Source organism: Stegodyphus dumicola, chromosome 4 (genome assembly GCF_044657685.1).
Source record: "Stegodyphus dumicola isolate Sdum_Otavi_A_Nest chromosome 4, ASM4465768v1".
Classification (NCBI taxonomy): domain Eukaryota; kingdom Metazoa; phylum Arthropoda; class Arachnida; order Araneae; family Eresidae; genus Stegodyphus; species Stegodyphus dumicola.
The window spans coordinates 45,145,970-45,160,925 of record NC_140771.1 but is presented as its reverse complement, the minus strand read 5'-3'; the positions used below and the strand labels follow the sequence as shown (position 1 = coordinate 45,160,925).

Below are 14,956 nucleotides of genomic sequence, written 5' to 3'. Positions count from 1 at the left end.
TTTGGAATTTGTTTTATTATCTATTTCATATTTTGTAAAACATTTATGAGGTTTTTATTACGAAACTCGGCAATTTTAAAGCGAGCAATGGCAATAACACAGTACATAGGGAAAAAAAAAAAAAAAAAAAAAAAATTCTCCAGCCCTCGAGACTGTCTACCGGAAATTCTAAAAGTATGCCGTTTTTAAATGTTTCTAGTCCAAAGTACCATTAGCCCAAATTCTCTCGAAATGTGTATATTCGTGAAAAAAAAAAAGGTCCTTTGTGCTTAATATTAAATCTAAAACTTTCAATGTTTTTTAAATGAAACTACTCATTCTGAGACATTTTTTTGCATGTTGAAAAAAATTTATGGGTCAAGATATTCTTGATGAATGCTGACCTAGAGTATTCAAAATAGAATTAGTTAATTATAAAAGAATACGAGTCATTAAATTGCTTCTTTGTTAAAGATATTTTATTATTGGTAGATTTCTGACTGTTTGCCAGTAACATTCTGAATATAGCTTCAGCATTAAGAAAACATTGTAAACAGTAATTTTACGTCTATTTCAGTCCATAACATTAATAAGCAATGCTTTTTGTTGTAGGAGACACTTTTAGCGATTTTTATGTATTTTGCGGTTATTTCGAATATGAAGTCGAAATATCTCCATCAGCTTCTTCATCTTTTTTGCAGAACTTCCCACTGATGCTATTCCTCAATACCGGAGGTCAATCAATGTCTTCTTTAAGATACTCCGAGATACGTTGTCTGTAAACAGACAAGCTTTAACAACGACGTGCCCAGATTTATCAGAAAGTCCTGAGATAATGACATCAAGATTACAAAATTAAAATATTTCAGGAAAGGCAAAAATATGTATAATTTTCGTCAAATACAGTGGTTTTTAAAGCATTTATTTTCAAAAAGAGAATGAATTTTGTAAATTGCAACGAAGTAACTTATTTAACGTTTTACAGCATCAGACAGCTGAAGAACATAGGCTACCTTTAAAATCAAACATAAGAAGATGAGTTCTTATAGAAACGACTGTACGTTAGTGTCGCATACTTTTGAAATAATCTTCTGAGAATGTTAAATTTTTGCTCAACTGTTAAATTAAGGAAAACTTTATTTTTGTGGAAATAGGCAGTAATAGTACAATTTCTTGCGCTATAGCTTCGATAAACAAAACACTACCACTTTTATTTGAGTGGATTAAAAGAGATGAAAAGAAGCATTGTATTAAAATTTTCCTAGTCTAAAGGGAAATATTAGCTTTTGAAAATAAAAATACAATTGCTGAATGTTTTGCATGCTCTCAGAGAGTGCACTTGCCATTTCTACATATTTGCCTAGGATTAATGAACAGCTTTATAAAGGCAATAGTAAAAAATAGAGAAGACTTATTTATTTATTTACTTATTTTTTATTTCTTTCTTTATTTTTTAACAGCTTATTTACTTTTTTTAGAAAAGTTTCCTCAAATTTAAAAGAGCCAAAATTAAAGTGAGTTTTATTACTCCCAAAATTAAGAAACTAATGGGCAATCTTGAATTCGAAGGATATTTAATAATGTTGAAGTTCTTTAAAAAGTACAGATGACCTTTGCTTCTAACCAAACAACAGAATATTAGATAACTAATTAGTGACCTTCTGAAAAACTCTCAAATACTGGCTTGTAACATTTCATTTAAAATTTAATTGCTGGATTCCAGTCTTGATTTTTTCCTTAAATAAGTGAAATGAAGAATTAGGAGAACATTTTCACCAGGAAGCATATAGTGAAAAAAACCAGGAAACAAGTTTAAAAAAAAAAAATGAAATACTTCACAATATAGCTGGACTATATAGGTATGTACCGGAGATAAATATCGAAGGAAATAAAATAAAAATTTATTTTGAGGTAATCATCATTAATTGTAATATCTTGTATACGTAAAATACTTCTTTTCTTTTCTCCCCTTTGCCCCGTAAAAGGTAAAAAAGTTGGTTATTTGAATATAATGTTAGGCAGAAAATTATATTAATTACATTTGAAATCAAAGTGAAAATAAAATACATTATATGAAGGCCGTCTAACCATAAAGATGCTAAATTTTATTGGTTGGGTTAGCTGACAAAAATTTATTGTGCATAATGTTATAATGAAAATATGTTATTTTAAACATTTTGCTTAATAAATGCTGGAATTCAGCTTTTATGGTAACAATTCATTAAGAAACTGAGACTCATAGCTCTGCGCTTTCATTTTCATTTAAATTAATAGTAAATAAAGGTTTAATTTTTTTATTTATAAAATTTATATCAGTTTTTAAGCATTTTGTTAACTTTATGGCAAGCGCATATAATTTCAAATAATAAAGAAATTCTTTCCATACCTAATGTTACTTTCATTATCATTATCTCAGCCTATAATAAGCATTTCTTCCAGCTTGATATTTTATCCATAATTTCGCACTTATTTTAATGTTGTTAATAAAATGCGCTCAATATTTTAATGCTGGCTCATAATAATGTCAGAAAAATTTCTGTTTTATAATTAGTTTCTTGATTTAGTCATTACAGCAAAACAGGAGAGAGTACCTGCATTGAAACTTTTCATAGAGAACTTTTAAAGGGAAATATGGCATATTGTTTTCATACGAGTAAGGAAACGAAAATTAGTAAATAATTTTTTAACTGGTACTGAAATTAGAACTGTTGAATTTTGCTAAAACAAAATTAATTAAAGGTATTAAACTTAATGAACTTCACTAAAATTAAAATATTAAACTTTTAATAAAATTGAAATTGTTAATATATATTCAAATTATGAACCTAGTTTACTATAATAATCTTAAGGGTAGTTTACTAGAGTAAAAATAAACAGCTAAAAGAAAAAGGAATCATTTTCTTAGAGCAAAATTTTATGTAATCGATACCATTTTGTGCGGAATTACAAGTTTCAGAAAGGCTATAATTTGAAAAATTTCTAAGAAATACGTGGCAAAATGTTATAAAATTATTGCCACAAAAAATTTGAAATTAATGCAGAACTGTCCCCTCTTACCACCGAGACGATCCAGTTCCAAGGATTATATTTTGATTATTCGAGGTATTCTGTAAAGTGTTCCTGGAAACTGTAATCAAAATGTTGGTCTGATTATTTAATTTAATTACAGATATTTAATATTTTCACCGCTATATATTTTAACACACATTTTTAATATTTTCATGATTGTATATTTTGATATTAATTCTTTATATTTTCATGACTGCATTCAATTCATAGTTAATAATTTTTACTAGTAATAAAAACACGTTAAATATTTCAAACAATCGATCTCAATTTATTCGATTTAAACCCCATATTTAATAACTGAAAAAATTTTAAACTCTGTAGAGTAATTTCTTCTTAAATTAAATTACTGTTTTTCTTTGAGGATGGAGGATCTTGCGAACTATCTAATAAAAACATACAAGTATTTATTATTTGAGAAGTTAATATATCAAATAGCAGGAAACTTATTTTTTAATTAAATACTATGTTAAATTTTTCAAACTTTATTAAAACTAAGGCATTTGGAATTTTAATAAAATTATATAAACATAAGTGACAATATATAATGGCAAGAAAGGAAAAAGGTGCTGGTGTATTTAATTATGTCAAAGCACACTAGGGCTATCTGCCTAAGAGGAAGGATGCCTTTCGTGGAGGACTTTCTAAGGGAAACTGGCTCGTATACACGTTACACACGGGGAAAACCACGAAAACACCCCTGCAGCCAGCCCGTTCGCGGGATTTGAACCTCGGACCGAACTACCAGTGTTCAGCGACTTTACCGCTTGGCCGCTGGTGGGCAGAAAGGAAAAAGGAATCGCTCTTAATAGTTTTTAACAAAACAATAAAATATTAACATATTAATTCATGATTAAACGTTGAGTTTCAGAGAAAAAAAGTTATAGCTGAATTATTGCTTCTGATCTGATTTTATAATAATGAACTTCTTTCACAAGAAACTGTCAAATTCATCAACATGGTTTTCTTACTGAAATGAGGAATATTTTCATGACAATAATTGCAGTTAGATCAAACGATAACTTTTAATACATTTCACTTTCAGTACAGGAATTTAGTAAATACTTTTTATAATTTTCTGCAAACTAATTTGCTTCTGAATAATACTAAAATTATATGATATCAAAATATTAACAATAATGATAAGCAGTTTTATTAAAAATATATTTATTTCCAATTTGTTCTCTAAAAGAATAAGACAGCTAACAGGCATGTAAATATTATAGTCTTCCGATCTGTTCGCAGAAAGCACTTAAGTTATTTTTAATTCAGATGTAGACACTTAAAGCTTTTAGAAACCTCAATATCAAAAACACATTTTCTGACTGTCAGAATTAAAATTTAAACAAAGAAGGCATATCAGATTAAATAATGCAAATCTTTCATTTATTTCTTATCAATATTAGCTTAAACTTTAAAACAGGCTTCCTGTTCTCTAGTATATACATATATATTTAAAGAACGAGAGTATATTAAGTATAGTTTTAAATATTGCAAAATATTGAGAAATATTCTGTTGATGAATAATTTTCCATATTTAAAGCATAATACATAGTATAAAAGGATGCTTAAATAATTATAAGGATAAAAATATAAAAATACGAGCTTGAAATTAAACTTCAAGTGCAGGGAATTAGGAAAATTTATATTTATTAATTTTTAACTTTGTCGTATAATCAGATTAAACAAATGAATTTCCGGACCAGTTTAGTGTAATTTACTTCATAAGCATTACTCTTATTGAAATGTATATAGCTTTAGGCATGATTTAGTAGGATATGAAATTATAAAAATGCAACTATGATTATAAGCATGAAAAATGACACTTTTTACAATAACATGATTTTATTGAGTACTGAAAATCATGATAAAAGTGCGATTTAATACATTCTTTATCGTAAAGCGCAGACTTATATATAAAAGAAATTTTTTTTTATCCACATAGCAGGAACATTATAGCCATAATTAAAAAAAGGAACAATACTAAATTTTTCTTCAAAATTTGATTATGAAAACTTTTATGACGTAAAATAAATTAAATTTTTATTTTTCAGTTTCTTATAATGTTCTGTAACTAAAATTCTAATTTATAAATCAAATATATGTGAAGTAATCAAAATAAACTTTGCAAACAAGCTCAAACGTCCCCTCTTAATATAAGACATTGTTATTTAAATCTGGGTTCTCAGACATTGTATTCACAATAAAAAGGTTGTTGCATTATATTTTTAACAATGGAACCGCAATGAATTTTGTATCGCTGTGGTAATATTAACAAATATAGTTTAGAAATATATGTCAAAGTTTAATGTTACTGCTAATTGATTAAGCTTAGTATAAATATAATTTTACCATTTTTTAAAACTTTTGGTTGTATTGCTAATAAAATAATAAATAACTGCAAAAATATATTTATATTTAATACATTGAATTAAAAATTATATTTATAAATCTGACAGACTGCTTATAAAGTATACTAAATAGTTAGACATCAATTAAATGCAATTTTAACCAACTTCTCTTTATGTTTCAAATGAGAATTGATATGTCAATAGTTTTACAGAAGACAAGAACTAATTCCTATTCAGAGTTTCAAACTTTAACTATTTTTCTAAAATATACTACTACATTTAACTGAGAACCCTTTATAGGAACAATACATGGTATAAGAATGAATTAAAAGTCCTTACATTAGCAGTGCATTTAACTTCACATTACCTAAATTTAACACAAAATTTTTCACATAAAATATGTATTCAAAAGCAACTGAAGTTAAACAGAATGTTCATTAAAATTAGATTTAACAAACTGAAATCGTATCACTTTAAATTGTTTGTTCAATTTGAAGTTCTTGAAGAATAATAGTATAAAATTTGACTTACTGTTGAGAAACATTTCAAGTTACCTCTTAAACACAAGCTGAATGGGTGGAACATTTATTTTCGCCATAACATAGCATAAATCGGAAAAAGAACAGTGTTGTTTACAGTTTTATAATTGAGATCACATTTTGTTCATTGTTCTTCGGCAGATACCAACGATTGTCCTATAGTCACAGGTATAATATCTGTATTTATATATTTACACTACTATCTACAAAAAAATATTTTACACGATTTGTCGAATATGTTCACTCGGAAGATTTCGTCACTAGCTCTGTTTGGACATAATTGGTATGGGTTTGTAGATGGTTGTTGCACTTTCAGAACTGGTGGCTGTAGAACTTTGACTGACATTCCTATTTTGTCCTGTCTGGCAGTTCAAAGCAGACACTGTCCTTAGGGCATGCAGGTCGTAAAGGGCTTGCCCAGGTCCGACTAGAGATGAGAAAAGGTATCCGCAACCAGGCATTGCCGAGTAACCTTGGGCAGCACTTAAACCCAAAGGAGCGCAACCTGGAGGACAAGCAAGACTGGACCATAACGGCGCATGGAAGCTGGCTGCAGTATCTGCTCCTAATAATCTGTCCACGCTAAAGCCCGTAGGTTTTGGACTCTGTATGGCAGCCATATTCGTTGTCAAACTGGAATAGGGATATTTGAAAGATAGTAAACCACCAGGAGTATGAAAACCACCGTAACCAGCAAGGGACCAGCCCAGAGTAGTCTTGTCGTGTGGATGCAGACCAGGATTGAGTCCAGTGTGAAAAACAGGTGCACCTGCACGTTTGAAAGCCAGCCGACTTCTAGAAGCTGCAGTTGTTCTGCGCCGAAGTTTTCCCGTTGTGCCTCCAATGAAGACATCATCTGAACTCGGATCTAACATCCAGTAATTGCCTTTCCCGGGATCATCGTAGTGTCGTGGCACTTTGACGAAACACTTGTTGAGGCTCAGGTTATGCCGGATGGAATTTTGCCATCCTTGTTTATTTTCGCGATAATAAGGAAAGTTCTTCATGATAAATTCATAGATGCCATTAAGAGTAAGTCTTTTCTCCGGGCTTTGCCGGATAGCCATCATAATGAGGGCATTGTAACTGAAAGGTGGCTTTTCGAAAGCAGATTTTTTGTCATCCGATCCTTTCGATTTGTTGCTGGATGATGTTTTATTCGGAGAAGCCGGTGTCGCTGCACTAGCTGGCGTCGATTTCGTTTCTGAATCAGGCGGCGTTGCTGCGCCAGTACTTCGGCGGCTGCTAAAGTCCCGTGGCGATTCAGCGGCCGGTGGAGGTGGGGTGACTATCGCGGCGGCAGTCGCCGGTCCGTTGTCCTCTTCCTCGCCGCCGTTGATGAGGCTGCTGATCGTGAAGGAAGTCCGCCGGGGCACAACCATCGCTTCTGCCGTCCCTTCAATGCGAACCATAGCGGATGGCCGCAAAAAACTTTTTAAACAACTCCGTGCCCGACCACAAACGACACATTAAATACGACTACCCGCTGCTGGGACGCCCATCCTCGTCGCTCTTCCCCAATCCCGCTCCCACACTCCTCTCACTGCGAGAGAGGCTCCGCCTAGATTCCGCCTACCCTAACGCCCCTCGTCAGCACTTCTAACCAATGGCTGCGCAGTCCTACCTCGCTCCTAGGCGAGTGTTTTGCCAACTGCAGAGTCTTCACCAAGAGTGCGGCTCCGGCGAATGGTAGGACGCGCTTTTCCCAAACTTTCACAGAGAGGGGAGAAGAGGGGTCAATGTTTATCCATGAACCCCCCTTTTTTCCCTTCGCATCATATTTCCCTCGAGAACTTAGCATCACCGAAAAGGTAAGCGAAATATTTGAGTTTTACACTTTCTAGCTATTCCAGTAGACGTTTGCTCGTTTTCCAACCAGTCAGCCCATCAGTCTCTTTCATTTATTGTTTTTGACAACATGTTTTTGTCAGTGGTCACAATTTCCTAAAAACTGTAATAAAAAAAGAAAAGAAAAATTATTATTTTCATATTTGTAATTAGTTTATTACTTGCGATGGAAATTAACGAAAATCACTCATTAATCTTATTTTCCATTAGGCCAATACTTAAAAAAAATTGCATCATATTTTAACTGAATTTTAAAATACATTTCTGGCGATATTCAGAAAAATATTCTATATTACCGGAGTAAATGTTATTTTCTTATAAATAAAACTGAAACAGCCCCCTCTATTTGTTTATCAAATGAAAAACAAAAATGAAACAATATTTTTAAAAATATTTCATAAATATCTTTTTTTAATGGAAATAATAACCCTGGGAAAAAAGAAAATTGGTCCTAAATTCCATAGTACTACTGCTGACTCAAGGACCTTTCACTTGATATATATATGTCTATTAAAATTTCGTTTCTTATTCTGTTAAATATAATTTAATTGAATAATAAATTTAAGATAAATTTTGCATTGAATGTTATAACAAGAATTACTTATATAAGGTTTTTCTTATGAATTTAAACAAATTTAAATTTTAACAAACATGTATATACATAAAAAAGCAAATTTAAAGTTAAAATAATTAAAAAATGTGCAAACATATAAATGTATTTTTAATTCTATGGTTAGTATTACCACACTAAAGAAATAGACATCTGCATAATTATTTATTTAAATGTTATAAATATAACAGATAGAATATTTATTACAATATTAAAATAAAATACTAAATATATATTATACTATATTCTTTTCCACAAAAGGTAAGTTTGATCCATTGTTAATAAATTAAATCTTTTCAGTATGAAATAAAGCGTTCGCTGGAGAAAAAGAAATCGAATTTTTTTTTATTCAAATTTAAATTTATAAACTGCAAAAAGCTGTATTATTCAATCCACTTGTATTACATTATTACACCTACAGATATATAATTAATGAATTCTGATAAAATTAATAAGTATAGAAAACAATAAAAATTATCTTGATTTCATATGGAAATCACTTGATGTATTTAAAAGTACGCGATGTCTTAAAAAGCTGTGTTATTCAATACACTTGTATTGCATAATTACACCTACAGATATATAATTAATGAATTCTGGTAAAATTAATTAGTTTAGGGAACAATCCAAATTATCTTAATTTCAGAAGGAAATGACTTGATGTATTAAAAATACACAATGTCTTGGGGGGGGGAAAGTTAACTCATAAAAAGTTAAAAATTTCAGATTTTATATTACGCCAAAAAGAGGCGTTTTTTTTTTTTTTTTTTTTTTTTTTTTTTCAAATACCTACACATGTACGTTTCGAGAGTATTTGGACTAAAAATATTTAAAAACAGCATATCTTTAGAATTTCCAAATAGACAGTCTGGCGCCCTGAAGATAATTTTTTTTTTTTTTTCGTACAGTGTTGCTACTACATGCTTTGAAATCGTTGAATTTGTTAATAAAAAATTCGCTGAAGTTTTACATACTGTGTAACAGACAATAAAACAAATTCGAAATTCCGAATTCGGGCTTCCGGGTGTCCATATTCTGTTGGAGGACTACGTTATTCAAAATTTGATGGCTATTGGTACCGTTGTTTTTTCACAATGCGAAAAACATGCATACATTCATGCAGATTCTTCATTGTTTAATTTATTGAAATATAATAGAGGGAGGAAATATTTGGTGGCAACAATTTAAAAAGTGATACGTCGTTTACAGTGCACCTAAAAAAAGACTAAAAAAGTTTTATTTTTAACGTTAAATGAACTTTTAAATCTATATATTGCGTGACAGGTTAAAAATTTCTGCCGTTTCCATGCCTTTATTTTCTACATATTTACTTAAATCATCTCGAATACAAAATACAAACAGAAATAACAAATATTTCCGTTACTCAACTCTCAGCTGCAGTACAACTCGATGTAACTCTCACTGCCTGTTGAATATTCAGTATGGAATTTAATATTGGAAATTTAATATTAGTTTAAATTCTAGTTTAAATTTCAGTTAAAATTTTATTTTTACATATTGATTTCATTAATTTAAATTGTTATGCTTTATTTATTTTATATATTATTTTCATTGACTGATTTTATAATTATTTCTGAAAACATTTTATAAATTTTCTGTTATGCGCCTGCCACGCCTTTTGGTGAGAGGCAGGCGATAATCTATTTATTACCCATCACCTTCTGGGTGACGTGTTTGTGCGTCTGTTTGTCAGTCATCTTTAAACTATTCTCATACTGAAGAACTAGAAACTATATTTAGAATGAGTTTGTAATTAAAAAACATGCCGAAATGCGTGGGAGGTGCATAACGAAAAAGTATTATTTTATGCAATATTAATTAAAATTTTGTAATTTTTATACATTATTTTTGCTATTTCATTCACTTCACGGTATCTTTAAAGTAATTAAATTCCTTAATTATTTCTTTTTTCATTTCGGCAAGATTTGTTTCCTTCTTTTTTAGAAGTAATTTTTGAAACGGGCAGCTTTAAATTTTATTCTAAATTGTATTGTTCTTATAAATTAAAATTTCAAGTTTTTTTTCCATTCATTCTAAACATTAGATATATTCAATATCAGAGCTTCACTACATTTTTACGATCATTTTTAAAGTTCCCTTGTGCACTGATAGTTCGGTCCGTTGTTCGAGTCCCGACAAACGGGCTGGCTGCATAGGCGTTTTCTGGTTTTCCCCTTGTGTAACGTGACACAAGTCATTTTTCCTTAGAAAGTTCTCCATGGAGCATCTCTCCCTTGCCATGTAGTTCCTAAAGGCGGAGTATGTATTATATAAAAAAAAGATAATAAGTCTCCTCGGAAAAGAGATTAACAGTCAGTCTATATCTTTCAAAAAATATTTCATCCGATTCCTTTTTTTTTGTCCCTGTGTGCTTATGCTGACTTATTTATCTTAATGGAATTTACAAGTCTCTTTCCTCATTGTCGACTTTTATTATTTTTGATTTCCTGCATCTTAGACATTTGTTAAAGATTTTTGAATTTTTGGGGATGAGAGATGTTAGATTAGGTTAATTAATTCCTTTAGGTTTCTTTAATATGGCAAAACACATGAGAACTATCTGACTCAGGAGAAGGATGCCTTCATGGAGGATTTTCTAGTGAAAACTGGCTAGTATTTCTGTTGCGTATTAGGGAAACCAACAGAAACCAGTCTTGCTGCCAGCCCATTCGCCTGATGGTATCCAACTTCCAGCATTCAGTGATGATAACCCGCGGCCACTGGTGGGATCTGGGGGTAAGGGAATTTTCTGGAGAGTATATTGTGATCAATAACTTCAATTTCCTTTAAATTTGCATCTCGACGATACAATTAATAAAACCACACGTGTCATCAATAGCACTGTGTACTGTATTGATCCGAAAAAAAGATATGAATTTGTTAAAGGCCTTTCTAAAAACTGTTATTTTTTTTTTTTGTGTGTGCAAACTAGTATTTAGAAAATATATCAAAATTACTTATTCTTTAATTTCATTTTAAATGTAAAAATATTACATTTTATTTATTACAATGATTAACGTAAGACGCATTTGGATCGAAGAAGAGTATAATAATATAAATTCATCCAAGTGAAATCACAGACTAAATTACATCTAAATAAATATTGAAAATATTTAAGTATGTAAAAAAGTAAAATATCCAAAAAAGTAAAGTAAATAAAAATAGAATTAAAATATTTAAAAAAAAAAAGAAATATCCAAGTAAAAATGCGTCTAAAAATGTAAAAAATCAGCCAAGTGCAGTCCCACACTTATATCTAAATTTCACCGTTTAAAGATGCTGTATGAATAATTGATAAAATGCCCATTTACATTGCTTTGCGTTGTTAATAAAACAAATCTTGTTATATGACATGTGTAATTAGGATGATATTCCTTCTCTTGAATTAACCAAACTATCATAGATTTCGAGAAAGAGGAAGAGATTCACATAACTTTATCATTCATGATGACATTCAAAAACGCGTTCTCTAAAGTAAATTATCTTCATCAACTAAGAGATTCAGATTGAGATGTAGTTGTCTCGAATTCTAAAAGCAAAAGCCAACAGTTGATCAATTTCTTTTAGTCTAAAAATTCACGTCTATTATAATTTGCACACAGAATGTCCACTTATCGGATATATTTATAATACAGCAAAAACAACCGGACAATTTTTTTAATCTCGCATTTTATGTAAATCTAAATGATACTGAAAAAAAAAAAAAAAAAACTTTCTTTTACACATTTATGAGTAATTTAATTTTTGTTGTTCCATCACAATAAACCAACGAAAAATCATGTTGTAGAGACATTATTTTTTGGAAGCAGGCAATGAAAAATTAACAAACGCCTTCGCCGGGAATCGAACCACGGACCTCTGGAATACCGGCCCAGCGTGCAGAACCACTACACCACGAAGGCACGCTAGGAAAGTGGGAGAAATGCCTTATAATGTATAGTGGAAATGTTATGTATCTGTTGATGGTCATCTCGGACATCAATGTTGATAGTATGACTTTTCTGTTCAACCATTTTAGTCTGGAAAGAAACACTCAATTCAGTCAGTCAAAAAAGTACTGTACCTTTATGCGAGTCAACCACCTTCATAAGTGTGTTCCGGTGTAAAGATGCCTGCACCAATAGGTAAATCAGTTTCTGAATTTAAAAAAAGCATAACGGTACGGAGACCTTTATGCTGCTGCATCCCTCCTCAAATGCAGCTTTCAGTTGCTTCGGTAGTCAAGGTTAGCTGTTTTGAATATAACACAGAGCATAAAAAGGCTACACTGCCTAAAGGTAGAAATGTCTTCGTTGAGGATTTTCTAAAAGCAACTGACTCGTACGGACGTTAAACATAAGAATCACGAAAGCATTAATGTATTTGCTAATCAGTATAATAAACTATAATTTTATGTATAGTGCATAAAAAGTGCAGACATCTTTACAAATGTCGCTTTTTTCAAGTTGGAAACTAATTTGCATAAGGGTGTGGGCATTTGTATGGCGAGACTTCTTTATGAAGGTGTCTGTCTTTTCGATAAGTGGCCGATCTACATAAATATACCAATATCTTTACAACGAGCCATCGATTTAAAGCGTTCCAGCTGGTGAACTGCTGAATGTTTCTTGCGGGAGACAAATAGGTAAGGTAAAAGCATATGTTCTAGTTCTATAAGGTATTTTTTCCACCTTCCTCCCTTTAGCGTGCCTTCGTGGTGTAGTGGTTCTGCACGCTGGGCCGGTATTCCAGAGGTGCATGGTTCGATTCCAGGCGAAGTCGTTGCTAATTTTTCAATCTCTCTTGCTTCCAAAAATATCCTAATGTCTCTACAGTTCCTTCAGATGATCAGGCGAACGTTCCCAGAAATGCAGTTTACAAAATATGTGTGAAACACTACTCTTATGCTATACAGACTGAAAAACTTTTTTATTATCCAAATGTAAAATTAACGACTTTCTTTCTTATATATGTAACCATAGAAAATCGTACCTGAAAATCTTCTACACCTCTTTGTCATGAACAACCATAAGACGGAACTTTCCGGGCAGACGAATTTTATATGCATCTACTCTGCATATATATCCGATTATCTCATATATTCAGCTCTTCTTAAATGAGTCTTGAAGTCTGGCTTAGTTTGCCTCTGCTACCTGCTATGTTGAGTGGCAGTTAAAACCAATCATATTAAAATAGACAAGATATTTTCTTATTAAAAGACAAAGATACCAGTTCTGTAACTCTGATAATCATAAGCCAGACTTTTCCTATGCATATATTCTATTATGAAATTTTGCTTTAGCTGAAAACCCTCTGTCATCATAAACAAATTGGAAGAACTGTGAATCGATTCGTTCAGTTTTGATGTAACAAGCAGCGCAAGAATGTACTCAGATTTATTGAAGCGTTGTTCATTCAGTTTAAAATAAAGTAATTGATGTTTCACCTTTATCAGAAAAAATATGAGGTCAATAAAGGTAGTAGCAACTTGTGCATGGATATGCAACTGTCTTTCAAGTTTTCGAATTTCAATAAGATTCCGAGTACTCTCTCTCTCTCTCTCTCTTTTTTTTTTTTTTTTTTTTTTACTTAATGAAAATAATAATAATAATTTGATCACTTAAAACATAATTCGTCATCATTATCATCTCCTCTTTGGCATATTTTAAGATTATCTTGAAAAAAGCAAAAGCAGATTGACTACTTTAGTAAATTTGTTAGTGAGTAAAGGGTGAGGATCTTATGTCATTTTCCCAGAACCGCCCATTGTTGAAAAATACCTTTCAAGAGATCAGATTATTAGTAGATAAGATCGATTAAAAAAAGCTAAATAAAAGAAATAAAGTATTGGATTTCGTCTTGTTTGGGGCTCCGAATGGACTTACAATTACAAACAAAAAACTATAGCTCACCCGTCCTTCGCCTGAATTTAGACTCTAAATACACAGTATAATGCACGATTTTAATGAGAAGGGGTAAACTTTTTCCAGCATGCCAGTGAAAAAAAGTAAAATAATTAAAGCACCTCTAATGAAAATAGAGAGAATGTTAGAAACAATATGTGAGTATGGAAAGAAGTTTTTAATGGAGAATTGTAGCTTCGAAGAGAGAAGAGCCCAAATTTTCCAACCGCAACGCCCTGACAATGTAATTCTAGCTGTCAAGCAGAATGCTACTGGACAAAAAAGTTTCTATCGAATCCGATCCGATGACAATATGCGAACAAATGTATAAGGGATAATTTTTGCCCCCCGTCTTTGGTTACATAATTCAAGTTTGCAGTAACAGGTCATTAGCACTGGATGTGGAAGACCAAGGTAATCGTTGTTAATACTTTCGTAAACAAAACATTTTATCTGCTTTCATAAATTTATTTCACTATCTGGAGAAGGAGCCTTTGACATGTGGATGGAGGCTTTTTTTCCCTTAAAAATTTTGACCTCCGTCAAAGTGTTTGTTCACCAGAAAAAGACAGGCATAAATTCGGAAGTATTAATCGATTTTAGAGGTATGTTTATTTTTAAAATAAAATTTGTCTACTGAAACTGTGTTTCACTTACATA

At 31.3% G+C, this 14,956-nt stretch overlaps 2 protein-coding genes across 3 annotated transcripts in view; one reads left to right on the top strand and one right to left on the bottom strand.

The window, feature by feature from the left end:
* Positions 1 to 4,067: 4,067 nt before the first annotated feature.
* Positions 4,068 to 7,474, bottom strand: LOC118192635 (uncharacterized). The gene has a single exon (XM_035363623.2). The coding sequence runs from the start codon at positions 7,345 to 7,347 to the stop codon at positions 6,196 to 6,198; it is 1,152 nt and encodes a 383-aa protein (XP_035219514.1). The 5' UTR covers positions 7,348 to 7,474; the 3' UTR covers positions 4,068 to 6,195.
* Positions 7,475 to 7,608: 134 nt separating this feature from the next.
* LOC118192636 (uncharacterized) overlaps positions 7,609 to 14,956 on the top strand; it is a 119,830-nt gene continuing 112,482 nt past the window's right edge. The window contains exon 1 of one of the 2 annotated variants that reach the window (XM_085814793.1): positions 7,609 to 7,746. The gene's annotated coding sequence lies outside the window, so the exon portion shown is untranslated. The remainder of the gene's footprint in view (positions 7,747 to 14,956) is intronic. The other variant, XM_085814792.1, reaches the window with a different exon arrangement.

Excerpts from the sequence above, each read along its gene's own strand:
- LOC118192635 (XM_035363623.2), bottom strand. The coding sequence starts at position 7,347 with ATGGTTCGCATTGAAGGGACGGCAGAAGCGATGGTTGTGCCCCGGCGG.